We start from the raw sequence: 26,996 nt of genomic DNA on the forward strand, positions 1-26,996 counted from the left end.
AGCTGAAACTGTTGAGGAAACCGAGCTGCTCATTTACAACCAGCCGCGGTTCGTCTCCCCGCTCGGCGTCACAGGACACACTTACTGACATTTGATGTGCTTTTCATGTCAGTTGTGACATTCAAAGGCCTTTTTGAAAGTCGAGTATTTTCAAAAAGGGGGGGATTTGACAGATTGACATTTATTTAGATGGTAATGAGCGTGTGCTGGGGCGAGGATAACAAAGTGCAATGTTTGTGTTGTTTGTGTCACTTCAATTTGATCGGTATCTCCCTAATATAAACAATTGATAGCACAACTGTTTGATCTGTTCAGCACCGAGCCGCTGTCAGACATTTACACTATAGGTGCTGCAGGAAATACTGTACATACTGATATAATGACTAGTCTGCTTGTCTGGGTGAATAAGGGTTAAAATATCTCTCCATGAATGTAAAACATGTTGTTGCTGCACAGCCTGAGCCTTCATATGCATTTTAATGCTGAGGAACACAATGACGAGAATGATGATGGTGGTTTGATGTTTGTAGACTCTTATACCGACTTAATATTATCATATAGCAGTATGTTAATGTTGATATTGGCCATTAGCACATCAGAGTAAAAACAGAGAATAAAACTGTATGCAAGTAATGAGATCTAATGTAAAGCTGCTTTAGGCGTGTTAGCGACTTGGTTTAATGTTCAACAGTGTTGCTCTGTTGATCATGTTCAAGTCAAATTTGTGCTTTATAATTATAGCTACAGCCCACATGAATCCTTTGACTTCACCTGCACTTACACAGTCACATTACCTACATTTAATCTGCTCGTAACTGAATTGGCAGCTTCCCTCGGTTGTTTTTCTTTATTCTGTACCCTCGGCTTATACCACCACGTGCATAATTTGACCTTCTTGCTTTTTTTTTCCACCATTCTCTCCATTATTGTTTTTTCTCATATGTAATGGAGAATAACAGGAACATTGGGTAAGAAACAGAAAGGTGACACTCGCTTCCTGTTGCTGCCGACTCTCCTCCTCCTCCTCCTCCTCCTCCTCTGCCCTCATTGTAGTGTAGTGGAAGACTTCCACTTCATAACCCTCCACAGTTAGTCTATAACCGGAGCCGGAAAAACCTCTAATTAATCATCAACTTTTCACTCACTCGCTTCATTCTCTACAAGCTTCTCTTTTCATTCCCCCAGTTTGATTCATCTGCCACCCCTGTAGCAGGTGCAGAGGTATGACAGATGTTGTGCCCCCGTGCACCTACAACCATAATCTTTTAAACGCGCCCCGACTGTGTATGTGTGTGTGTGTGTGTGTGTGTGTGTTTCTGCCAAATTATATCCAGAGCAGGTATAACGGTTTGATAAATGAAATAATCCCCTGGGCTGTAGCAGCGATGAGAACGTACTCTTTTTATTAGATCATCTTTCTCGTTCTAACAATGCTATTTAGAGGTGTTGTAATGGGACCGACATCAAGGATTAATGCAGCGAGCTGGCAGTCAGTGCTGCTGCTGCTGCTGCTGCTGCTGCTGCTGCTGCTGCTGCTGCTGCTGCTGCTGCTGCTGCTGCGTCTCCTCTGCATGTGGCTTCCTGCTGGCTCACGCACAAATCCAGTGAACGGTGTCAGACACAGATCAATAAAATGAGAGTATGTTGTGTATCTGTGTGAGTGTGCGTGTGTGCATTTTGTTGAAGTTTCCTCAAGCAAGAGACAGAAAGACAAACCTGCAAGTCAGAGAGGAGAAGATTGGGAGCCGGAGTCTCAGTGCTCAGTGATGCAAGATGTAGCTTTATTTGTTAAAGATTGGCGCCGGGTTGATTCTGAATGTGCTGCTGGATATCTTCTGGCTTTGTGTGTCGCTCCTCTTGTGTTTTTTCCCTGATACCCGTCGGGACGTCACAGATCTGAACATCTGATGAGTTAAATGAATGCTTTACAGCGATGAGCCTGTGTTTTTCATTGCAGCATATTGACTGAAATCACTGCTGAGGCGCTTTATGTTGTTTTTTTGTTTTTTTTCTGAACATGAATGTTAAGAGTTGAATCAAGACGCTGCTGTGTAATGATCACTTTGTCTGTTATCCCCCTTGAAAACATTTGCCTGTGTGTGCGTCATGTGTTTGTGAGTGTGTGTGTGTGTGTCATTCAGCTGCATAATGAGGTTTTTATGGCTCTAATGTTACACATCAGCAGGCAAAAGAAGAACGAAAAAAAACCATCACACGGCCCACCCTCTAAATGCATGGGATAGTCGCAGCCAGGCATGGCAGGTTCACAGTCTGTTTACAAATGGCAGATGAGGCTCCGCCCCCCTCAACCCCTCTTCCATCACTCTCTCTCTCTCTCTCTCTCTTTAGCTCATGCATTTAGCACACACTGCAATTGAGCGCGAGTGCATTAATGTTATTCTCAAGTGGCGTTTTTCACATCACTGTCACAGCTCTCTGGGATCGATGCTCCCCCGACGCGTTCCCTTTACATTTAGCTCCTGATTAGTCAGTAAAAATAACGGCTTGTTTGTTCCTAGAAAGCTTTAAACATGGTGTGTGTGTGTGTGTGTGTGTGTGTGTGTGTGGGAGGGGGGATGGGCAGGAAGAGGTCTGATATTCCCCAGACGTGACCCTCGTTGCCTCGGTGATGTAATGATGCCCCGGCCCCTCTTCACCCCCCCCACCCCCCACCCCTGCCGGCAGTTGTTGGAGACGTTAATGACCGGGCTGCACAGCGAAGCACCTGAGCTTTTTTTTGTGTGTGTGTTGTTTTGATACATTACATCATGGCTCGGGGCAGGAGAGGTGATGTCATACCGGGTCTCCAGCTTCCCTCCCCCACCACCGCCGCCACCACCGCCTCCCACTCCCACTCACCTCCCCATTGCTTTGACTGGAGCGGCTCCAAAACCAGCGAGTAGTAGTAGTAGTAGTATACGCTGCTTTCTAGGCATTGTCTGAGCCGGAGCAGCCGAGGCTCTTTATGCATCACAACAAAAAGCTCCAGCCTCAGCTGTCTGCACACACACACACACACAGAAATTAATGTGTCAGATGTTTTATTGGTTTTATTGGATTAGCTGTTGCTGTTTTTCAAATGTGCATTAATCGGGGTCAGAAACCGTTTTCTATATTTGAGAGTCAGCGTGGGTGCAATTTATTTTAGCACAATATAAATCTGATCATCATTTAGAAATAACATCACGATTCCTCCAGCTGCAGCCAAGGATTATGTTCATTATTGTTAATCTGTCAAATCATTTTTTGATTCATTGTTTAATCCTCAAAAATGACAAATATGGAAAATTGCCCCAAGTGAAACCTTCAAAACTAAGATTTTGTCCAGTAAACAGGCCAAAATCAGGAAAATATACAGAACAACAAATTGATGAACCACATAGATGTAACTGGAACAATAATTTTCTGATAAATGAATGACCAGTAGCTTTATTGCAAAAAAAAAATGTTTTGTAGTAGCATCAAAATGACAAGAAAATAACCGTAATGGAACAAGATGAAGGAAAATGATTGACACTGTCAGAAATGAAGGACACTGGTTTGACAACAAAATGATATATAAGAAATATAAAAATAAATGTCATATACTTTTTGAAAACGTGACACTTCATAGTGACGTGCTGCTTCATCTTCGTCATCTGGGCCTCTGACAGCTGATCTCAGGTCTGTGTTTGTGTTGGATTGCTGCTGGTTGTTTTGTGAACTGCAGGTCTGTTATTTATTGTCTTCTCTCTACATTGTCCATTAAACCCAGCTCATGACATTCATATAATACGAGACCTTCTGCAGCCAATACCCAGGGTCCCTTGAGGCCCCCGGCCTGCCACCTGAACACACACACACACACACACACACACACACACACACACACACACTGTCCCTCCTGCTCTTGCTCTCACAAAGCAGCCCATTGTTTGTTTGATTGTTTGTTTGTTATTTGAAGCTGTGTGTGTGAGTGACACTGCTGCTGACTGTAGTAGAGCTGAGTGAAGGTGAAGTGCCACTTTCTCTTTTTTACAAACGCTCTCTCTCTCTCTCTCTCTCCCTCTCTCTCTCCTCCTCCTCCTCCATTTCGCCATGTCTCGCTGCTCCCGTCGCCACAGCAACCGAGGGACCCGCAGGGTGTGTAGGGAGCTGGATGGAGGGATGGAGGGATGGATGGTAGGGTGGTGGTGGTGGGTGTGTGTTGGGTTGGATGCGGGGGGCTCGTGCTCACCCAGTTGCCATGGCTATTCCAGCTGAGTGACGGTGACAGGGTGACATCATTGCCGCCGCTGGCCCGTTTTGAACACCCTCCTCCCTCCTCCTCCTCCTCCTCCTCCTCCTGCATCTTCCTCCAGCTCCATCTTTAACCCAAGAAGTGATGCTACTCCTCCTCCTCTCCTCCTTCTCTCCCCCTATCTCTCTCTTCCTCCCTTTTTTTTTTTACTCACTCTCTCAAGAGGAAGTGCTTCTGTCTCCGTTTCTGTCTCCCCGCCCAGGAAATGGCTTTCCTTCATGCGGTTACTATGCCAACCGGCTCCAGCCGCTGTCTTGTGCCGAAGTGAGCGTGATAATGGCATTACTCGCACTGTGCTCCTCTGCTCCCTCTCTCTCTCCCCCTTTCTCTCAACCTCCCCGCATCCTTCTATCATCCATCCATCCATCTATCTATTCCTCTTCTACCCTGTAATTCCTTTTCATCCTCCCACCACTCGTCTGCAGCTCTCTGCCTGTCGCTTTGCTCTGTGTGTCGTCTCATTTCATCTCTCCCATCTCGTGCCATGGTTTCCTCACTTTCACTTCCTCGGCCTCTCTCCCATCTCTCTCTCTCCCATCTCTCCGTCTCTCCCTCTCCTCGCGCCGGGGGCGTTGTAAGCCCTCCAGAGGAACACAGCCATCGCTGCCGCTCTTACAGCATCACTGTCAGGCATGAGGAGGGGAGTGGAGGGGAGGGGAGGGAGGGCTTTACCCCTATACACCCATCGACCCCCTCCACCACCCCACTCCTCTTCTTCCTCCTCCTCCTCCTCCTTCTCCTCCTCCGCCTCCCCTCCTCCACCCGTGACACACATACACACATCCCCTCCCTCCCGTTACAAACAAACCGCTGGCTTTAACGTACAGTACCTCGGCGGAGGCTGCAGGCGTCTCGGTCTCCAAATAATCTAATGGTGCATAAAGGCGTTTGTGTGCGCGCGTGTTTTCGTGTGTGTGGCTTTACTTTCGGGAGAGGGAGGGGAGAGAGATAGATAGAGTGGGAGAGAGAGAGAGGAAAGGCGGAGGGAGCAAACCAAACGTGAGTGAAAGTGTTGTCAGCCATTTTTCTCATCATCTTTTTTTTTTCCTCCTGTGTTTTCTGCTTTATTATCGGCGCCGCTGCTCCTCCGGCTGGAGATGTGAGTGTCAAGTGCGCGGAGAGAAGGAGAAGCTGGCGTTTTCTTTGCTTGGATAAAAGGATTTTTTTTATCTGTCTCCTCTTCTTCTTCTTCTTCCTCCTCCTCCTCCTCCTCCTCCATCTCCTCCTCCGCTGTGGTTTTAAGATTTTTTTTTTTCTGTGGGGAGCAGCAGCAGCGGGGAGGCTGCAAGAAACGCAGAGGGGCTGCTGTTGGTTTGGAGAGTGTGATCAGGCCCAGGAACAGCGGATACTCCCAAAACTGTCAAGCCGCCGCCTCCTGCCAGAGAGACGGTGCAGCCGAGGGAGGGGAGAGAAGGAGAAGGAGAGAGAGAGAGGGCAGGGGGGCTCTGATGGAGATGGGGGTCTACGCTGTGGCTTAGAGCAGCTCCGGGATGTTAGATTTTAGCCCGGCGAACATTTTTTCATTATGAAACCATTAGCAGCATCAGACAGCAATGGAGTCCCGAGCCAGCAAGATAAAACCCCGGTAAGTAGCCTATCGACGTGCAGTGTTTTCTCCCCATCCTTCTTTTCTTTTTTTTTTCATCTCTCTCTCTCTCCCTCCCTCATTTATGAGCCACTAGATATGATTACTGGCCCTATAATGGATGTGCATCGGATTTCTATCGAGCCTGTGCAAGATGAATGAACGCGTTGCAGACCGAGGACCAGACAGGAACCCGAACATGTTGATCAGAGGCTGATTATTGCCCTGTCGAGCCTCCGATGTGTGTCAGTGTGTTGTACTAGAAACGGCCGCCATGTGCTTGCTGTCACTCACGCGCGCAGACACACACTCGCGTGAATTTTTTACCCCCCCCAAAAAATCGTCCAGGCCCAGCAGGCTGCGTTTTTTTTTATTTTTTCAACGCCAGACCGTTTAAACGTCGGAACACATCCGATCAATAAGATGCACTGTCGATCAAAGTGATTTTTTTCCGCCTCGTTTGGTTAAAGACACATGCACAGATGTGTGGTGTTGCAGATGTGTGTGTGTGTGTGTGTTTAACCACCGACGTCTCTGCCCACATTATGTTTTCCGACGCACCGATGTGACAGTAGGCTATTTGATCATAGGTCCACGAGACGAGCCCGTGAAATGAAGCACATCAGCCAATCAGACACGTCAAGGTGCAGTTTGCACAGAAGAAGGGGGGAAAAAAACCCAGCAGGGCTATAAGCGATACATCAGAGTGGTTTGATGGGAGGTGATGTCATGTGTGTGTGCAGAGATGAAGCTGCCCTAAATTCACTTATCCCACCTTTTAGCCTCTCTGAGCTCTCACAGCCCTTCAGGAAATGATACAAGGTGAGGTATTCAGAATCAGAGGAAGAGAAATTCGACTCTTTATTAGATCAATGATGATATTTTCGCGTCTGTAGTCGTTTTGTTTGATGATGATGCTGATGATAGAGATCAGCAGCTCCATGCAGCTCGGGTTTGACCCATGCAGCGGGTTGTTTACCGCGGCTGCTGCTGCTGCTGCTGGCGCTGTCCGTGGTGCTGGAAGCTGCAGCCGGCCCCCGAGCCTCATCTGCACTTGAACGGTAAACGGATTGATCGGCTGTCAGCGCCGCTGGCATCACTCACACACCGGGACCACACCGCAACACACACACACACACATGCACACACACTTAGACACACACATACACACATACACACATGCAGGCAGGCAGGCATAGCTGTAAATCACACTGATTTGACGCTTCCTGGATCATAGAGCACAGATCCCGAACGAAAAAATCACCTTAATATTCTTGTAATAGTCATAGACGTGTCATTGTTGATGACGTATTTCAACCACTTTCACCTCATCTTAGGGTCTCACAGGAGACTGAGGGCCCTTTAATCTCTGCTGCAGATGGAGACAGACACCCTCCATTTCTACAACATTTTCTTTTACACAGTTGCATATTATTTTGTGTGGATACTTAGGAGTGCAGTGCTATTTGTTCATCTGCCATATGTAGCCAAAGGCAACTCTGTAAGTGAGACTAGTAATGCAGTCTACATGTTTTACAGCCTTTTTATGTCGCCTGTAAAGTAGCTGCCTTGTTTTTGAGAAGCACTACACAAATAAATATGCAGTGCCCAAACTAAATCTTCTCTAGGCCCCAGGGCTTTTTAACATGGAGACATAGTGTGTGTGTGATGCAAGATTTCAAGGCATTGTTTGGCTCATGTGGGTATAAGACCTCCATAATCTATAGACATAAAGATGTGCTGTGTCATTTGAGTAATCCCTTTATGGAAACAGATCTTTCCACATTGATTCGGCTGGTTTTTCCAGGAATCTCTGAAAAGAACAGCAGCACGTGGGTGGTAGCTCCACTCCACACACTTATAACACCCATAAAACACCTATTGTGCGTTTTGTTATACTTACTTTTAACAAACAAAAGGCAAAAACAAGCACATGAGCCCTCCAGCATTACACCATTGTTACTGAAGAATCGTTATTGGCAGGATGACGTTGTTTCTTCGGCCAAAATGTGATTTAAGTCCAACATGCATGTCATGCGCCGTGAGTTGAAGTAAAGCAGCAGACAAGTCGGCAAGTTAACACACTAATAGTTATTATGTAAAACATTGGGAAGTACAAATGCAACAATGTAAGTTTGGCTCAGCTTGCAGTTGGCTGTCTCCCAGCATTGTATTTGAGTTTGTTTTTGTTTTTTTGGCACCAAGTTTATTTTTGATCGACATTTTTAATTGCATCTTTCCCACAGTCTTGATAAAGCTAAATTCAATATGTCCAGATTCACCATATCTCTCTTATACTCTCTTTCTCTTTATCTCCTCTCTGTCCTCTGTCTTACCTCTGTCCCCGCCTCTTCATTTCTCTCTTTTGTTTTCTTATGTTTTTAGCATATAAATGAAGGCTTGTGTAAATATTCATTTAACCCAGCAGGAAGCCCGCCACGGGTAGAGTCAATAACAGCCACCATATCCTATTACAGTAATGACATCACCACAGCGGGCTCGTGACCATTGGCTGTGATGTGTTTAATGCCCAGATTGCTTATCTTTCCTCTGGAGACCTGTGATTTCCATTCTTACAGCTGCGTTTTATCTTCGCTGCAACAAGGCGCACATGCAGGCGTTGACTTGTGCACAGTCACAGTTACAATTCATGTTGATTTATCAGCTGTTTATGGACCTCCATGGCTTCATCTATTGGTTGATAGCTCAGCCATGAATGCTGTCGCCTTATCTTTGCACATTTTATGGAATGGATGTCTATATGTCCATAAGGCCTTTGCCCAGATGTTTTAGCCCTGCTGGCCTTAGATAAATCAGATGGAAAGTGGAGTCATTGAATTGACACCGAGAGCCTTCATCATGCTGCTTTTATTATTTATCTCATATGTAAATAAAACATATATATAAATGTCATCACCCTCATCTCTTACGATGTTGTAAAATGAAGTCCGTGCAGAACAAACATACCTTTTTTGAAGATTTATCGATTCGCTTCCCATCTTTGAGAATACTTTTTTACATAGAGGAACATCTGGAACAACTGTAATGGTAATAGCAGCACAGCGGACTGTGTTCCTCATCAGAGGTAATCATCTCCTCCCCTCTGCCACCCCCCTCCTCCCCTCCTCCCCTCCTCCCTGTCCCAACTGCTGGCTTGTGTGGTGTTGACTGGTGGAGCTGTAACTAGGGAGAGGAAAGCCCAGAGAGCATATCAGGCCCATTTAATCGGACACCCCGCTGAAAGGGTTTTAATCTCTTGATCCGTGAAGCTCAGGAAAGCGAGACTCCGCCACCGTGGTCAGGGAGGGGGGGGGGACTCTGGGATGTGTCTGTTGTCTCTTTTAATAAGCAGACAAAGTTAAAAACCACATGTGAAATGTTTAAAAGAGAAGTAGCTACAAGTACAAGCTGCAGGAAGTTTAAATCTGCCTGGGATTCAGAGAATTGTTGTCTTTTTTCAAAATAATTCAAACATTTTTAAACCAGCAGTTTAAATGTAAGTGTTTTTTTCACTAAAAAGTAGGGCTCTGCTGCTTTGCACACCATGCAGGGGGGTGCACGGTCGGCATGCATGCATCTCTGAGCTCGGGCCACCCACAGCATCGAGAGGCCACAGAGTTGTAGTAGCACAGATTCACCCCCAGCATGTAAAGGCGGTAAAGAGATTGAGAGCCAGCCAGCCAGCCAGCGCTTCCACCCAGGGCTTCCACCCAGCAATCTAGGTCATTAGGTCTACAGTGTAATTTAAGGAGCGCCACATCTGCTCACATGTAGGCAGAACTGAATGTTGTGGCTCGAGCATTAGAGCGATGCTTAATCCTCCTGTGACAGCTGATTGTACGTATTCTCGGCTCGCCGTTCTGCAGAGCTCACTTCATTTGTTTGCGAGAGAACGGTGAATTGGGAGCACAGGAGCAAGGAGAGAGAAAGAGAGAGAGGCTCCGTATGTAAGGTAGGAGACTGATTGTAATTCGGTGCTTCATGTCGACGTGCAGCATATCAGAGAGTAGATTTATACAATAGCGTGTGATTTCAGACTCAAGACGCAGATCAATGGAGGTTAACAATGTTTCCATGTCGTCATGTCGCTGATTGGAAAAGCTTAATGAGTGCGTGTGGTTACTGTCGTGCCGGCATCCATCTTGGCTCAATCTCTTTACGTGCCGAGGAGGTCAATGGACCACATGCCTATGGTCTGAATGGACCCTGGCTTATTGACCAACAGACTGATGACCTAAATGAGTGGAGAGAAAGGATTAAGTGTTTATTATCCTCTCCCCTTTATCCCTCTTTCCTGCCCTCCCTCCCTTTATCTCTCCCTCTGTCCAGGGGGGAGGGGCCTGTTGTGTGTGTGGGGGGTTTTGTTTTGGAGGAGGTGGGACCCTTTTTCTAGCTGGTTGTGGAAACCAGTGGGATATTATTATTGACAACGTCGACCACTCCAGCGCCTGGCTGGAAGGCTATATTGACCAACTCCACATGACCGGTCCTGTACTCTCCATAATGAGAATATTCAGTTCATTTCCTGCCTGGTGCACTCCCACTTATTGAGTATAGGCAACAAAAAATGTTAAGAACATGTGAACAATTAGAGATTTACTTGACGCTGACACTTTACTTTTGATTACCATGTATGTAGTGGTGATTCTTTTATCCGCGGTGGGCTATTTGTGGACGTAACAATAGCTCTGTAACTGCAACATGTAATTATGCACAAGCACCAGATGCATTGTATTTATTATTTGTAGCAAAATGCTAATTTAAGACAGGAGGCTTTTGATGTTGGCTGATAAATTATTCTACATTGTTGTTATTGTCATCTGTTTGGATGACACCAACCCTTTCTTTCATACTGAAGGTCTAAATCTTTACAAACGGATCAAGAACATATACTTAAATTTGCAATTTCCTGTGTTGAATTGATGTTTTTTCATAAACATTACTCAATAGTGAATATGTGAAAGACTAATTTGAGGTCATGGTTGGTTTCTGTTTTGTGTGGGATTTGCCGATCGAAAGAAAACCTAGACAGTCAGCAGAATAATTCATTTTTATTGCATTTTTGTTTATTTATCATTGTGTAATCCGTCAGTTTCCTTCACAATAACAGTAAACTTTCAGTTGAGCCCCAAAGCGAAAGCACTTTGACAACAGATGTGTCAAAAATAAATATAAACGGCCACAGTGGCAGCTCCAACATGTGAGGTTTATGTCGCATGTTACAGTCAGACACTGGTGCGTCATCGGTTTTTTGTCCTAAAAGTCATTGAAAGAAAACACGATGAGCTTTTATCACTGCAATTACAGACAAAGACATTCATCACACCAACACAATATTGTCCAGTCCAGTGATAATAATAGCGTGGACGTCAGCTGCAGGCGGTCGGAGTGAAGTGGACCAGACGAGCGATGGGGATGTGGAAAAAAGTAGCCTGAGGGTGGCTGGGGTGGGTGGGATGTGGGGGGGCTTGGTGACTGGCTGGCCCCTCTGGTCGACCATTTTGGTTAGTGCAGCCAGCCAGATAATTAAACGTGATGGCAATCTTTGACACAGTGTAATCACATCACACCTCAGTGCCACAGGAGCTGCACTGTCTGGCTCCCAGTCTCCTGTCTCTGACACACTGGGAGACACTTTGTGAATAGACGAGACTTATAGTATTCTCATTCTCCGCTCAGAAACGCCTTCAAAATAAACTTATAGCACCTCCCAGGTCCTCTGTTTCACTGTGGATCATGAATAGTGAGATGTCTTTTTTAGTCTAAACCAGTTTTCCAGTCTTTCCACATTGATCATTCTGGCAGCAAAAACACTTTTCCCTTCGAATCTCCCCAAAAAAACTCCTTAATTAAGCCTTAATGCAGAGGGGAGCTGTGACGATGGACGTTTTCCTAGAGTGCGTTTGAGAGCAGATGACGGCTCCAACCCATTTACTTGCAAATGAACCTCCCAAAGATGTATTTCCATCCAATCTATTCCACTTCTCATCCAAGATTTCACATCTGATTTCCAAACAACTATCTGAGGCTGTGCAGCTATTTACAGGCACACGGTGCTTTACTTTACTTTAGACACCGTTTTAACTTGTACATTAAAGATAAGAGGAGTTAAACACACAGGCAGTGACTGTACCATCTACCCAGTGTCACAGCTTCATCAGGGTTTGCTTAAAAGTTAAAAGTTTTTACTATCTAGAGGAAGACTTTAAACACAGCACATAAATTAAATTCCAAATCTTGTTTACTATCTACATCTGAAATTATAAAACTCCCTCTCCAGATGTTTAGATTTGGCTCCAGTATGAACAGTGACGAACGAAACAACCTAGTTAAACCAGCCACATTTGACTTTTAGGTGTTTAAAATGTAATATTGATGATGTGCCACAGCCAGAAGTGGAGTTGAAAGTGGTTCAGAGCAGTCTCCCTGCTGAGGATCAAATATATATTGGTAAATAAAACATTTAAAGCTATAAAATATTCACATCTATAGACCCCATGAACCAGTTTACTCGGTTTGATTAAATTCATAATTCACCCCTTCGGCATTCTTGTCAGATATGATGAATTTTACTTGAAAACACAATATGTTGTGCACATTAAGAAGAATATATAAAATATCATTTGAAATAAAAAATGAAGGAAATGAAATACATATTTACTTGACATGTAGATGGTAATTTATCTAAAGGTTCATGTTTTAGGTTAAAAGTTTTAAATAATTTATTGCATCACATTTTAACTATAGATTTCTTAAATTATGTGAATGATTATTTTAATAATTTTTTTGTCTGCCCATTTTTGTATCTGTTAATTTATTAAAAAAAGATTTGTTAACATTTGTACCAACAGTTATTTATTATTTTTCCTCTAGAAATAACTTTAACCTATTAATAGTTGGCTTTTGTTTGACAAATCATTTTAGCTCTGTCTACAAATAAAAAACAGCGTACAGAAATACTCACTACATCCGTGTTATTGTAGCATTCAGCTTCCTGCCAGAACTTTACTAGGGCGTTTCTGATGTATTTTACATTACAGGGTCGTCTCCATAGAGAAGTGGGTTGGCTCATTTGAAATGTGGCTAATTACAGTGGGACTCTCTGATACTTTACAGAGTGCGAGTTACTCAGAGGGGTTTCCCCCCCCATTACCGCCTGGCGTTCGTTTAGATTAACCAAGTTGCGCGCTTTAATTAGGGTATTTCCTTGATGTATGCAGCTCTTGTTGTTTGTTTGCTCAGTTCATGAAAGGAGCTTCAGCACTTTTAATGGCTACACGCTGCCGATGTTTCTTACACACTAGTGTAAGAGGGGAGAAAAAATGTGTCACTGAAGTTTTCCCTTTTTTTTTTCAAATACATTTTTACTCTGTCACTTCTAAACTGAAACCCTGCCGGTTCCTTTAGACCCAGTAGACTCCCCTCTTCGACACTAGGGAGATAACATCATCATACAGCTCTTCAAACGACACATTGAAGAGGGTGAAAAGGAGTGTAGGGTGTTTTTCAGCCCCATATTGTTGATAAATATTTTTGACAGCCTCCACAAAGTCAGATGATTTAATTAAGAACTTGTGTTTCCTGCCTTTTCCTCCGCTTTGATAACGAATTATGAGTTGAGTTCGTGCAGCGTGGCTAATTAAGGTTTTTTGTTCCCTTAACATTGGGTAATCACACCAGTTCGAATAAGGACAAAAGATAAATCCCTTTTTTATTCAGCAGTTTATTTAATTCTTTTTTTTTTTTTTTTTTTTTTTTTACTTTCCAATTAAGTCTCGAGGAGCCATAGTTTTGTGATTGGCAAATAAATAAAGTGCAAACAGCTGTTGAGTGACTGGCTGCTCAATTCACCGAAAAATTAAGCGATGATAAGAGGGACGAGGATTAACTCTGGGTCGCCTTTGAAATATAAAGAGAAATAAAAAATGCAATAGCATCCGAGCGGAGAAGACAAGATGTTTACACGTTATATATTTCCAGACTAACCGAGGGACGGCATGCCGCTAAGTGTGTTTCCAAACGCCTGGCTGTGTTAGTGTGAGTGACCAGTGACCACCACCAGTGGCGGCTGCTGAGCTGGCTGATACTGACCATCTGTGTGTATGTGTGTGTGTGTGTGTATATGTGCAGCTCCCCGCAGACTTCAGCAGACTTCACCTGGCCGACGGCTTGCACCCACAGGTGACCCACGTCTCCTCCAGCCACTCAGGATGTAGTATCACCAGCGACTCTGGAAGCAGCAGCCTGTCAGATATTTACCAGGTAAGGCCCCCACCCCACCCCACCCCACCCCCGCTGCTGCTGGACCACCCAGCTCGGACTCACCCGGATAGATGATGAGTAGGTGCTGCAGTTTGTTCACTAATAATATAGTCAGTGCATGATGTCATGAAGTGGGTCACGTGATGAAAGAAAACAGACTTATTCACTTTCTTGCTCGAGATTACATGAGAGAATTGATGCAACTGATGTCTGGAAGGCAAATATGGAGCTAGTTATCTTTGTTTAAAGACCGAAACCATGACAACACGTTGATTTTTTTGTACAAATAATTAAATATGTTCATTGATATGTGTAATTAATGAGCATTAAAGGCTGTGTGTTATGTTAAGACAGAGCCATTACTGTAGCTGTTCTAGTCTAAATGCTAAGCTAATGAACAAGTAGCTGCCTCCAGCTTCATATCCACTGTTCAGACATGAAAGCTGCATCAATCTCTAGATCTAAAGAAAAATCCAAAATTATAGAAAGTTATTTCTAAGAAAAAAAAAAAAAGGAAAAGGTTTTCCTTTGTACATTTCAGATTCTGACTTATATCTGCTATATACAACAATAATCCCAGACAGGGTGACAGACGTGTAACCTGTTTATAGTATAAAATGAACCGCTAACCAGTGTTTCTAACCCAATCTGAGAGGATAAATGAAGTAAGAGGGTTGAGGTAAAGCTCATATTAATCAGGTAGGTATTATCAGGTAAAACTCTCCGTGGCGAAATAACAAACGCAGCTCCGGGGAGCACGAGTTGGTCTCATTAAGACGATCAACACGTTGCAGGAGAGGAATGCAAAACGTTCTGCAGCCAGATAAAGCTCTAATAGGACGCTGCCACCGCTCAGCTGATCATTAGCAAACAGGTCGGCCGGTCGGTGGCTGCGAGCAGGTGGTCGAGCCGACATCCTGACTCCAGCTGTGTCTCTGCTCACCTCAAAGCAGAGGTACAGACCCCCTCTGCCCCCTCCCTCCCCCTCAGAGAGCTGTGACATACAAATATAGTGCGATAAGGAGCTTTATGAGCAATTTCCTGACAGGCAATTTCCAGAGAGAGAGAGAGGGAAAGAAAGAAAAGTGGTAATAAAATAAGTGGTGTATAAACATCATTCAGCTCAACAGAACACACACACACTCACACACACAGGAACTCTTGTGACTATGGACGTGCCCCAAACCCTGCAACTAATCCTCTTAACACAGCGCACTCACCCCATTGGCTCCTCCTGCTGCCACCTGCTGTGTGCCTATTTATGTGTGCGTTATGTTTGTTTGTGAGTTTGCTTGTGACTGAGCTCAGGGGCATCGGTCCCACTCACTTTGTTTTGTTTTGTTCAGACCCCTCTCTCTCTGTCTCTCTCTCTCTGGCATGGAGTTTGTGTGCGCAAAGGGCAATAAAACGTCTGAATGCAGATTTATAATTGCACGTGAGGTCGGTTTGAGTAGGTGTTACTGTAGAGTTATGTGTGTGTGTGTGTGTGTGTAGGTTTGGCCGTGCTGTGGTTGGCTGGGGCAGGTTGAACAGGCTTTACTGTCCCCAGTCTGTGATCCTGGTCTTAGAGCCATCTGCTAGCCGCTCTCTGGCAGTCTCCTGGTGTCTCTCTCCATCTCTCTCTCTCTCTGAATCACACACACTGTCCTGTTTTCTCTTCTTCTCTTTCTTCGCTGTCTTTCTTCTCCTTCGCTGGGTCCCTACAGAGACACACACACACACACACACACACGGCTTTTTCACTGCACTAACTGCAAAAGCTGCTTTGTCCTTGTTCAGCAGATTGACTCAAACACCTCGCTGTAACTTTGCTTTGTCTCAGTGTCTTAATCCTTCTCTCCTGTCACAGGTGATCAAACGTCTCTGCTCAGCTCACTGCTGATTCACTTGTGTGTGTGTGTGTGTGTGTGTGTGTGTGTGTGTGTGTGTGTCTGTGTGTCTCTACCTAATGTTTCTGTCAAGTAAGCAGCCTGTTTTTTTTTGTACGTGTGTGTCACAATCTGGATCTGTCGTTTTCCAGTTGACAGATAATTAATCAGAAGTGTGTTCATTTATCAACTATCAAGTCTTTTTGAAATGAAAACACCAAACATGAGCTGGATTGAGTCGCCTCGCTTTACTTTGTCTCGAATGACGGTTAAATGAATATGTTTGGACTCAGGAGAAGCTTTGTCAGTGTCGGTGGCAGCTCTGGGAAAAGTATTTTAAATACAGAATATTTAAGAGAATCATCATCAGATTGGTCTTGAAGAGAGGGAGCGATCGGAGCAGTTATTTCACAAACCTTTGGCTCATAACGGGTCAAACACAGCATCTTGTTTGCATATTTTATATTGCAGAAATAGGACTTTCTACTTCTCTTCATCCCCTCCTGACCCCCCAGGTTTGTCTCAGGACCACTTGAAGTAACTAACTAACTAACTGCTCCCCTAACTTCTTGTCCACTTGGATTAAGTGCTTTAAATTAAAATTCACAAAACATTAAAGATTGAGAAAATAATTATAATTCATCTCCTCCTATCCCGGGGTCCGCAGCATGGTTTCTCACACTGTTTGCGTTATGTTATATTCCTTTTTCTACAGTGTATGTGTAGCTAAAGTTGCTCCCTGGAGGTTTCAGGATTAATAACAGTGGGGGAGTAGATCTCCAGTGATGTTTGAATAAACACATCATGGCTCTTTAAACAGGACGTTGATGGCACAAAGGAACACGGAGTATTAGATTTTAGTTGTACTTACATTCAGGTGATGCTGTTGTGGAGGAGACAACGGTGCCAATTGTTTTTTAATGGAAAGCAGTGAAAACGGCCTCTATACGAAGAGGATCGCATCATTTTCACGTCACTGCCAACATGGAGCACTGTTTTGTGCCTGAATAAATCATGAAATTGGTCCTTCAGAAGGACTTTGAAAGCATTGATCCAAGAATAGCCCTGATGAAATATTAACAGCACCTGACTCGCCCACTGACTCTTGATGCTTACTGCACATTTATGGATTTTTGATGCATACATGACACGAAAACGAGCCGGTACACGTCAGACACAAAGACAAACAAGCAACCTTGGCTTTAATGTACCGCCCCGGCATTCAAACAAGTCGTCACCGCGTTGTGGTATCTTTTGTTTCTCCCTGGTAAAATCCTATGAGGTAATTGAAGTAAAGGAATACGCATCCTCACTTCTGTTTTTACAGATTTTTAAACTCACCGTCTGCAGATAAAAGGTGAATCTGTTTCACTCCTGTTTGTCCATCTGTTGAAACTGGTCAGTGAAGACGCAGCTCTCTGTGGTTTGAAAACAAAGAGAGCTCAAGGAGTGTTTCACAATCTTCTACGGAAATTATTGCGACGTATTTTCTACAGACGCTCTCGTGTCTCTTAGTTCCTTTATTGTTGTTAATTTATTCCAGTTTGAGATCAGATATATGATACTGCTTGTGTTTACTGCTCCTCTCCTAAATCTGTGACTTTCCACTGTCAAAAGGCCACACACACATCATCTCTGCAGACCCTGCATGGCCCCACCCGCCGGTGATGCCCAAATGGCCACTCAGACACTGGCCTGAATCATTAATGAGCCTTTTGCACATGGCGTTTGAGGAGAAATGACATAGGGTTTCGTTGAGAGACTGGGTACGGGGACTCTGAGCTTTGAAAAATTAAAGGCAGACTGACAGTCTGGGAGGTGAAGATGCGTCTGGCTCTGGGATTTTGTGGACATTTTGCAAAGGCAACCTTTTCTTCTCTTTCTATTAAGAAGCGGGAGGTTGAGCTCCACTCTGAGGTAAGAGGAGTTGGTCATCAGTTGTTCTTCTACTCATTTCATTCTGAGTTGTTTTTGGTTTTTATTATGTGAGGAGGTTTTAAACCCAGGAGCTTGAACTGGGCATCGTGGCTCCTCTATCTTTTTTTTTTTTTGGAAATATTTTCTTTGATTATAGCAGAAGAACTCCGTTTGTATCGCTCATGCGCAAGCGATTGCATTACTTTCGCTCCTCGTCCTCGTTCATTTTCCTGCTTCCACACATATTGCATCTTGTGCTTTCAAAGAACAGGATCTGGCTGCGAGGCAGGCGCTGGAGCTGGCTGAGGGGAGAGGAGAGGAAGGTTGGGAGTTAATTAGCTTGCTGCTATGCATAGCCGGCTGTTTGGTATGCAGCGATGATGATGCCTGTCGTTCTCATACTGTACTGAACCTCTAATCCATTTCATGAAGTGGGTCAAATCTGCAGAGCAGTTTTACAGAGGGTCTCTTCTTTTGTTGTCGGGCTTTTGTTTGTTGCTGCTGCTGATGTTTGTACTGTAAAATAATTTCAGCAGTGTGTGTCGGTGTGTTTTGTGCAACCTGCACCTCTGCATCTTGATTATGCTGATTCTTTTACACTGGCTGTTTACAAATGAGTCTGAGGTTTTGCTCCGTCTGTGCGGTTTGACAGTCGGACATGAGTTGATGTCCGGCTTGCTCAGCATGCAGGTACTTGATTTATTGTGTTGCCCAGAGAGACATGGCTTTCAATTGACTCTTCGGTTATTGCACAGATTTGAACTCTGACCCCGGCTATAGGGGGGGGCCGCACCGGCTGTATTTTGCCCAACCGCCGATGTTGGACGGAGACGCCACCTCCCCGCCTCCGTTGTCATGGCTAATCGATAACTCATTTCTCATCTGTTCCCTTCTTCTCTTCTCTTCTCAGGCCACAGAGAACGAACCAGGTGACATGGACCTGAGTGGCCTGCCAGAGACCGCCGTCGACTCCGAGGAGGATGACGACGAAGAGGACATCGAGCGGGCGTCCGATCCCCTCATGAGCCGGGACATCGTGCGCGACTGTCTGGAGAAGGACCCGATGGACAGAACCGATGACGACATAGGTGAGCAGCAGCACCCGGTCTGGGTTTCATCGTCTCCTTTTGTTTGCACTGCAGCGATCAGAGTTTGCATCTCCACTGCAAATACACTTATTTGCCTCTGCAGTGGAGTCTATTCTAAATACACCCACTGTTTATTTGAGCAAACTCTGCAGTGTGACACTTTCGGTGTGATTCAGAGATACTGTATCAGTGAAAAACACTGAGCTCTCCTCAGCTGGGACAGTAGTCGTCCCAATTTTTAGATGAGTTCAGCTCCCTATGAAGGCCACGCCCTCCCTTCTTATTTAAATCGGTCACAGTAAATTTACATTTGTCTGAAGTCTGAAGCGCTCTCATTTACGATGTAAGCTTTCGAGTAATTCTCAAAGCCACATCACGCTCGCAGTATCATATCCCTCAAAGCTGTGACTCAACTCCAAAGATAATGATAGGCATGTTTAAAAAAAAAAAATAGTCCATATTCTCAGAGCTTAACTACAGATGTGGACCGGGGGAGGATGATGCAGATGCATTGAATGCAGGGACAGTAAGAACGAGTGCCAACTACCCCTCCCCCCCTCTCTCTCTCTTTCGCTGATCCCGCCACTGTACCACCCCTCCCTCTGCCGGCAGGCTTTTCTAGGTCACTCCGGCACATCCTCTCGCCTCACCTCTCCCAGCGCATTAAACTTTCAGTGCTTCCGCAGCTTCACACACAACGCTGTTGCCATGCCAAGCACAGGTCAGGCCCGAAACGCCAGACTGCCGCTGTGAAGGCGAGGTGGATGTTGGATAAGGGATGGGAGAGAAAATAGATTTAAACAAACCAAAAGAAAAAGAAGAGGGAAAAAAAACAATAGGGACATTACCATAAACCCTTACTCTGCACAATCCACAGATTTCAGTCTGTGCAGATATTCTCCTTGTAGACATCGATTACAGAAAAGTCTGTAGAGTAACAGGGAGACTGTTTCTGGAGGGGAAAGTTGCTCTTGTTCTTTTTCTGGTGCTTTCAGCAGCACACTACAGGAAAAAACATGAAAAATGAGCAGAGAAACATGAACAGAGTCCTCATGTGTGGTGTACGAGGGGTCAAACGTAGGCTCTCTCAATCCGGTTCAGATCTCAACCCCAATTCAACACCAATGGGAGGTTTTTGGAGCAGCACTCTCCACCATCATCATCAAAACACCAAATGAGGGAATACATAAAGTAGGGTGTTCATCCCTTCCACAGACTTAAAGAATCAATACTAGGCCACATCGCAGCTGGTCTGGCAGCTCACGGCGGCCCAGCGCATGAATCTATCATCCGTCTGTACCTCGAGGGATGTGTGTTATTTATTTTATTTATTTTGGGGGGGTAATTAAGTCGAATAGAAGCTTTAAATTGGATCATGGCTGACCGAGCACCCCGGGGTTCATTGTCCGCGGTGAACTCGCAGCGAGGTCACCGAGTGAAGTGTCAGCGATTATTCTTGGCCCGCCTTGAAAGTTTATATCAATGGAATTGATATTTGGCTTAATGTTCTCCAGATAACGATCCCTGTGTCGGCTATTCATTGTGGTGATGATCCATTTTGATGCTCGTGCCTTCTCGGGCTGGAGAGCGAGGAGCTCGTGAGGTTTTTGCCAAGAGCGCTGAGTGTCCTCTCTCTCTCCTCTGAGTGTCGAGACTCTGTTTGCTCTTTTTTTTTCTCAACCTCCTCCGCTTCCTCCTCTCTGTCTCTCTCTTTCTCTCTCTGTCTCTCCTCTGTCCCCTCACACAGAGCAATTACTGGAGTTCATGCATCAACTGCCAGCGTTTGCAAACATGACCATGTCGGTGAGGAGGGAACTCTGCGCCGTCATGGTTTTCGCTGTGGTCGAACGCGCCGGCACCATCGTCCTCAACGACGGGGAGGAGGTAGGTGTCAGTCAGGATTCATCAACACACAAGCCCGAGTCTTGTGACTGCTTGTGTCCTATATTTAATTGTATTTATATATGTGTGTGTGTGTCTCTCAGGAGACCGAACCTGTGTGTCACCGCCTTCACACCAATGACTCTTTCTTTTTCCATTTGATGTTTTTTTCTGCTCTATTAAACCTGAATGGGTGAGCATCTCTTATCACCAGACCTCCCCAGGAGCCCCGAGGCAGCTAATGCAGGGCGTCACTTATTCTTTTTCTCTCTGCGGTCAAGACATGACACGAGTTTCAATGAAGACTATTTGGGTTTTTTTTTTTTTCTCTCTCTATCACAGAGAGATAGAGCAGAAGTTGCCCCAAAGGCCCGACCACTTAAGTGAATGTCCGGTCATAGAGAATCAAAGGTTCATCGAGCATAATATTGGCTGTCGGGGGTGAAAGCTGAGCGTCTACTAAATGCCAGCTTTTTAGGAATTCTTGAAAAACATCCTTATATTTATCTTGATCGCTCAAAAAGTTAAAAAAAAAAAAATCAATCAAAAACAACTTCTTACAATACTTGCAGTGTAGTGCAGATTATGATTTTAGTTGTGTTTTGCTGGGCAGCTCATTTATTCCCATGTTGCTGCAGCAGTGTTCCTCTGAGGAAAGTAAGAAACCATCTGTTAGCCGCAGCGGGCCCCTTGTATTTTCTGCACATGGCACTTTTTTGGTAAATAACTTTGACTCATTAAGGGACGGCAGCTGTTGGGAATATCATTAGACTGAACTTAGTCGGATCTACAAAGTTCTAGTATTGTCATAGGTGTCTGTTTTACTGCTTTACCGCTTTATAACTCCCAACATCTAACCTGCTGTGATCGTGTGTCGTGTCTAGTTGGATTCCTGGTCGGTGATTTTGAACGGTTCAGTGGAGGTGACGTATCCAGACAGCCGGACAGAGATCCTGTGCATGGGGAACAGCTTCGGCGTGTCACCGACCATGGAGAAGGAGTACATGAAGGGTGTGATGAAGACCAAGGTGGACGACTGCCAGGTAGGATCACGATGTTCTTGACTTTCACATGGCTCTTCGACCCTCTGGGTTCATTCCCTCTGCATCTCAGGGAGGAAAGTGAAGCACAATCTCTCCCATTGTGTGATATTAGCTCCCACTGAGACCCACTTGTGTTTTACAAGTTGTAACTGAACCGCCTCCCTGGATCACATTTGTTGTATCATGTCTTGAGAGCGAATTAGGCACTGATTGAACAATGTAAAAGTAAAGACAGTGAAACGTTTGACTCCTTTAATCATCAGGAGCTGAGCTCATCATCAGGCATGAGAGAAATCTGTGCTCATAATCAGTGAAAGCCCCTTTTCCATAATGTATCACTGGGAATAGTAGCAAAGTTGCTCTGCAGGATTTATCTCCAGTCAGCTGGCATCAGTTTCACTAATTTAACTTTCATTTGGCCGTTTGTTTATGAGTTACAATCAGCTGCAGTGGTCACACTAACAGATGAAGCAGGACACTCGTTTAGTATTTTTTTTAACATTTTGTTTCAAAATGAATCAACTCCTTTCTCTAACTCTTGTTCTCTCTCTGTCTTGTCCAGTTTGTGTGCATAGCCCAGCAGGACTACTGCTGCATCCTCAACCAGGTGGAGAAGAACATGCAGAAGGTGGAGGAGGAAGGAGAGATCGTCATGGTGAAGGAGCACCGCGAACTGGACCGCACCGGCACCAGGAAAGGGCACATCGTAATCAAGGTGACGGCTCAGAGTTCACTTCATGAACATTTCACATCACGTCTGGATGTTTGAGCAGATCTCCTCGTGTTGCGTGAACAGTTATTTGAATGCAAATTGTATGCAACTCCTTTTGTTAATACATCTACTATGACAATGATAAACCTCAGGGCACATCAGAGCGTCTCACCATGCACCTGGTGGAGGAGCACTCAGTGGTGGACCCCACCTACATCGAGGACTTCCTGTTGACCTACAGGACCTTCCTCTCCAGCCCCATGGTCGTGGGCAAGAAGCTTCTGGAGTGGTTCCACGACCCCAGTCTCAGGGACAAGGTACGTTCACCTGATGATGAGAATATTTTGTAATTAATAGATTATTTGCGTTTTATTTGCTTAAAAACACACATTTTATACCATCTATAATATCAGATCTATAAAAAAATCTTTAACATCAGAGGGTCAGGACGTAAAGAGCAGTGTGTTGACACCACTAGTCCATCAGTAGACTGTGCGCTGACCTGTGCTGATCCTGTGATTGCTGCAGGTTACACGGGTAGTCTTGCTGTGGGTAAACAATCACTTCAATGACTTTGAGGGTGACCCTGCCATGACTCACTTTCTGGAGGAGTTTGAAAACAATCTGGAGAAAGAAGTAAGTGCAACGAGTGCTGAATGATAATTAGTTTAGAAGCTCAACATGCAAAAAACTCTCATTTGGTGCCTTTGTTCTTGTTTTTTTAAACTTTCCTCTCACTTCTGTGTTGCTTTTATCTTTGCAGAAAATGTGTGGGCACCTCAGACTGTTAAATATTGCGTGTGCTGCTAAAGCCAAGCCGCGGCTGGTGACACTGACCAAGCCGTCCAGGGACTCTCCGCTGGCGTTCAGCCTCCTCGGAGGTCAGGAGAAAGGCTTTCGCATCTTCATCGATGCCGTGGAGCCCGGGAGCAAGGCAGCAGAAGCCGGCCTTAAGCGTGGAGATCAGGTAAGATGTCTGGTCTGCACCTTTACCGCTGTGTTTGGAGGTTACATCCTCTACTGTACATTGTCATCGTAATCTGTCTGTAGGGTATCATTTTTCCAGGTAGTGCTTTTTTTTCCTTTTGTCAGACAAAATTCGTTCCTCCCGATTCTGCTGTAAAGATACAAACTGTAAATGCAGCTGCACATAAACTCCCAAGTTTCATAAGTTTGGCAGATTTTTCTATCTGTAGGCTACAATTGTGAGGAAGGATCTCGCCCATCACACAGACCAGCGCTCGATTCGCTTTTTTTTTTTTTCCAGTGTAAATTAATTTTTGTTGTGAAATTGGTTTTTACATTTTTCCTCTAACTGGCATTAAAGGTCCCAAAATTGAACTCGCCAGTAGCTGCAGGCGCCCTGTGTTTGGCTTTCTCTCCCAACTTGAATTCTCAAACATTTTCACACCCGGCAGTCCTCGGGGTTTTAAGCAAAGTCCCTTAATCCTTGAAACCATCTTGAGAGTGTGTGGATACGAATTAAGCCCTCGTGACTCCAAACATCCCCTGCAGCTGTTTCCCCCCCCCAAAAGGAAGCAGAGAAGCTGACATCCTTGGAAGCATTCACTCTCTCATACCAGCTTACACCTTCCGCTCTTTAGCAGCTACAGTGACTGCCATCGTTTACCCAGGACCTATCATTCCAGCTTTATTATTAATCTCAGCGGTTTTGTCGTTGCTCCATTAGCGGGAGTAAACCTCGGCATGTCACTCATCGCTGCTAAAGTGGGTCTTGATTAGCAGCAGTAGGATGGCCTGCTCTTACGTTACTGTCAAAGGTGACTTCCTTTCTCCGCTAAAGAGGAAGCCGCGAAGCCTGCTCGCCACATTGTGTTTAAATGCAAATATCCGGCTCTTATACGAAGGTCGGGCCGTTGAGACAAAGACATGACAATTTGAAGGTGACACAGAGCATGTTAATGTCAAAACCATGTGTCGCACTAAATGTCAAGATGTACAACATGCCAGTGTTTATTACCCTCCTTTTGTTCACTAGATGAAATATAGCGCAGGGGTCGTTACCTGGCACGTTTCCTGCACTTCATGGTTCAACATTTAGAGCATGCGTCCAATCTGTCATATGGTTTGACGTGACAGCGAGGCAGAGGAGGCGTTATTCCCTCCAGCACACTTAGTTAGCTGCAGGTTTAGATTTATGCGTAAAAGTATTGCTTTATTCTAATGAACCGATTAAAAGATTTGAGACAGTATTAAAAAATACAGAAAGGTCAAAGTCCTGCTGAGATTTGTTCACCCACCTCAGTGAAAAAAACACAAAATTAAGGTATTTGAAAACTGAGCTCTATTGTTTACCTCCTTAAAACCCTAAAATCATTCTGAGAAGGAATAACAACTCTGCGTAACCGAGTCCAAAAACATATGAGGCCAAGAACAGACATTGCTTTGTTCTCAGGTTTCAGGATCACAGAGCTCAGCCTGAAATCGCTGCATAATCGCCAGTGCTGCTTTTGAATAATTGTATCATTAGGAAAAAATACTAAGTCCTGAACCTGTACGATGAGCAAACAGGAAGGTGCACTGATGGGTTTCTTCTCTCTGCAGATCTTGGAGGTCAATGGGCAGAATTTCGAGAATGTCCAGCTCAGCAAAGCCAACGAGATTCTGAAGAACAACACCCACTTGTCCATAACTGTGAAAACAAACCTCTTAGGTAAGGCCTCAGGGATCACATTTCTGAGACAAATTACATGCTTTGTGTACAAAAAGGCCCGATTGTTCTTTGTTATATAGAGTAAATAAATCTGAGCATTGTGTTTTATAAGTAATGGAAAGACGAGGAGATATTTGGGGTTTGGCAAGAATTCAAAAGAAGCCAAATACTGTAGATGCTGTTTCCAGTAACACTCATTCCTTGTCCCTGCTCCTCTCCAGTGTTTAAAGACCTTCTAACTCGGCCAGAACAAGACCACGACCTGGACGGCGAGGAGGAGCACGACAGGAAGAACGGGGCGCCCCACCTTCCGAAGATCGGAGACATCAAGAAGGCCAGTCGCTACTCCATCCCCGACCTGGCGGTGGACGTGGAGCAGGTGATGGGCCTGGAGAAGGTCAGCAAGAAGGCCAAGACCAACACGGTGGGAGGTCGCAACAAGCTGAAGAAGATCTTCGACAAGACGCTCACAAGCATCCTGCCTCCTAAACCATACAAGTAATAAGATCCACACACACGTGCATTTACAGATGTTTCGTTTTTAATACCCAATAATCACGTTGGATTGTGTTTCTAAGCTTCAAAAGTGAAGTCGGTGAATCAGACTTTTTTGCATTTTCCTCCCAATTGCTGATTGATCCTGTTCTTTGTGCAAAGAGGAAGCAGTCAGATATTTCCAGCTCCACTTTGCTCAGTTTGTAAAAGCTCAGAAGGTTAGGCCTTTTTTTTTCTGAGATTGCAACACACTAAAATGTGATCAATCACTCAATCAACCACCTGCTGAGCTGAATCTGAAAGCAGCTGTTGACTGACAGAGCATGTGACCTCTGCTGTCTGACATTGTGCCACTTCCTATTATTGTATCTTAACATGAAAAAAACAGCACAATATCACAATATGATCAATACCTCTGACAATATTACAGCTGCTCTTCATTTCCACATTGTGAGACTCTGGTTTGTTATTCCAGTGCAGCGTCCAGCAGCAGCAGCAGCAGGTACAGGACTGAGATTGATATTTCTGTTCACTGAGCCAAGCGTGAGCCTGTCATCGCACCAGTCGACCGGTCTTGGGTGTGAAATGTGGATCAAATTCATGTGGAATATACTGTATTCTGTTGAAGCCAGAGGTGTCCACGCCTCCCCCGGCGCCGCTTGCCAACGCAAACGGCGCCCTCTGCCTTTAGTTGACCGAACTGCCGTCTCACACACACCCCTCCCAACGCTCTTCCTCTCTTTGCTTCCTTCCTTCCTTCCTCCGTAGTGACGTTTGCGTGGGCCAATCGCAGGACGACATCATTGTGGGGATGAAACAGTCCAAACAGATCCCGCCGGCTCTGCCCGTCAGCGGGAACCTGTCGTCGTCCAACCCCGACCTCCTGCAGTCTCACCACCGCATCCTGGACTTCAACAACCAGCCTGGTGGGTTTTTATAAAAATGTCTTTGTCACGTGGATTTAACAAGAAACTGGGACTTTTGTTTTATTATCTTTAAACATTTGACCTCATTGGCCAATAAGATTAAATAATTAAGTTATTAAGTTAAGTGATTCTACACTATAAATGGGCCTTTTTCTTTTCTTTTTGTCTTTTTTTTGGCAGAGATTTTAATATTAAGGAAACCTGAAAGGTCTGCATTAGGCGATGATAGAGATGAAATATGAAATCACTGTATATTACACTCAGTA

The 26,996-nt window shown here is 44.8% G+C and overlaps 1 protein-coding gene across 50 annotated transcripts in view; it reads left to right on the forward strand.

The window, feature by feature from the left end:
- The window catches only part of rapgef2b (Rap guanine nucleotide exchange factor 2b), a 111,610-nt gene that overhangs the window by 67,755 nt on the left and 16,859 nt on the right, over positions 1-26,996 (forward strand). For 27 of the 50 annotated variants that reach the window (XM_085789087.1, XM_085789088.1, XM_085789097.1 and 24 more), the window contains 11 exons: positions 13,995-14,126; positions 18,822-18,999; positions 20,747-20,883; positions 21,765-21,923; positions 22,486-22,638; positions 22,788-22,952; positions 23,164-23,271; positions 23,399-23,602; positions 25,201-25,309; positions 25,531-25,807; positions 26,573-26,730. In XM_085789087.1, coding sequence (XP_085645213.1) covers positions 13,995-14,126; positions 18,822-18,999; positions 20,747-20,883; positions 21,765-21,923; positions 22,486-22,638; positions 22,788-22,952; positions 23,164-23,271; positions 23,399-23,602; positions 25,201-25,309; positions 25,531-25,807; positions 26,573-26,730 — 1,780 coding nt within the window. Of the gene's footprint in view, positions 1-5,273; positions 5,865-13,994; positions 14,127-18,821; positions 19,000-20,746; positions 20,884-21,764; positions 21,924-22,485; positions 22,639-22,787; positions 22,953-23,163; positions 23,272-23,398; positions 23,603-25,200; positions 25,310-25,530; positions 25,808-26,572; positions 26,731-26,996 lie in introns of those variants that run through there. The other 23 variants (XM_085789105.1, XM_085789107.1, XM_085789113.1 and 20 more) reach the window with 2 other exon arrangements.

The sequence above is a fragment of the Trachurus japonicus genome, chromosome 10, assembly GCF_045865225.1.
Source record: "Trachurus japonicus isolate A0001 chromosome 10, Traja_1.0".
Lineage (NCBI taxonomy): Eukaryota > Metazoa > Chordata > Actinopteri > Carangiformes > Carangidae > Trachurus > Trachurus japonicus.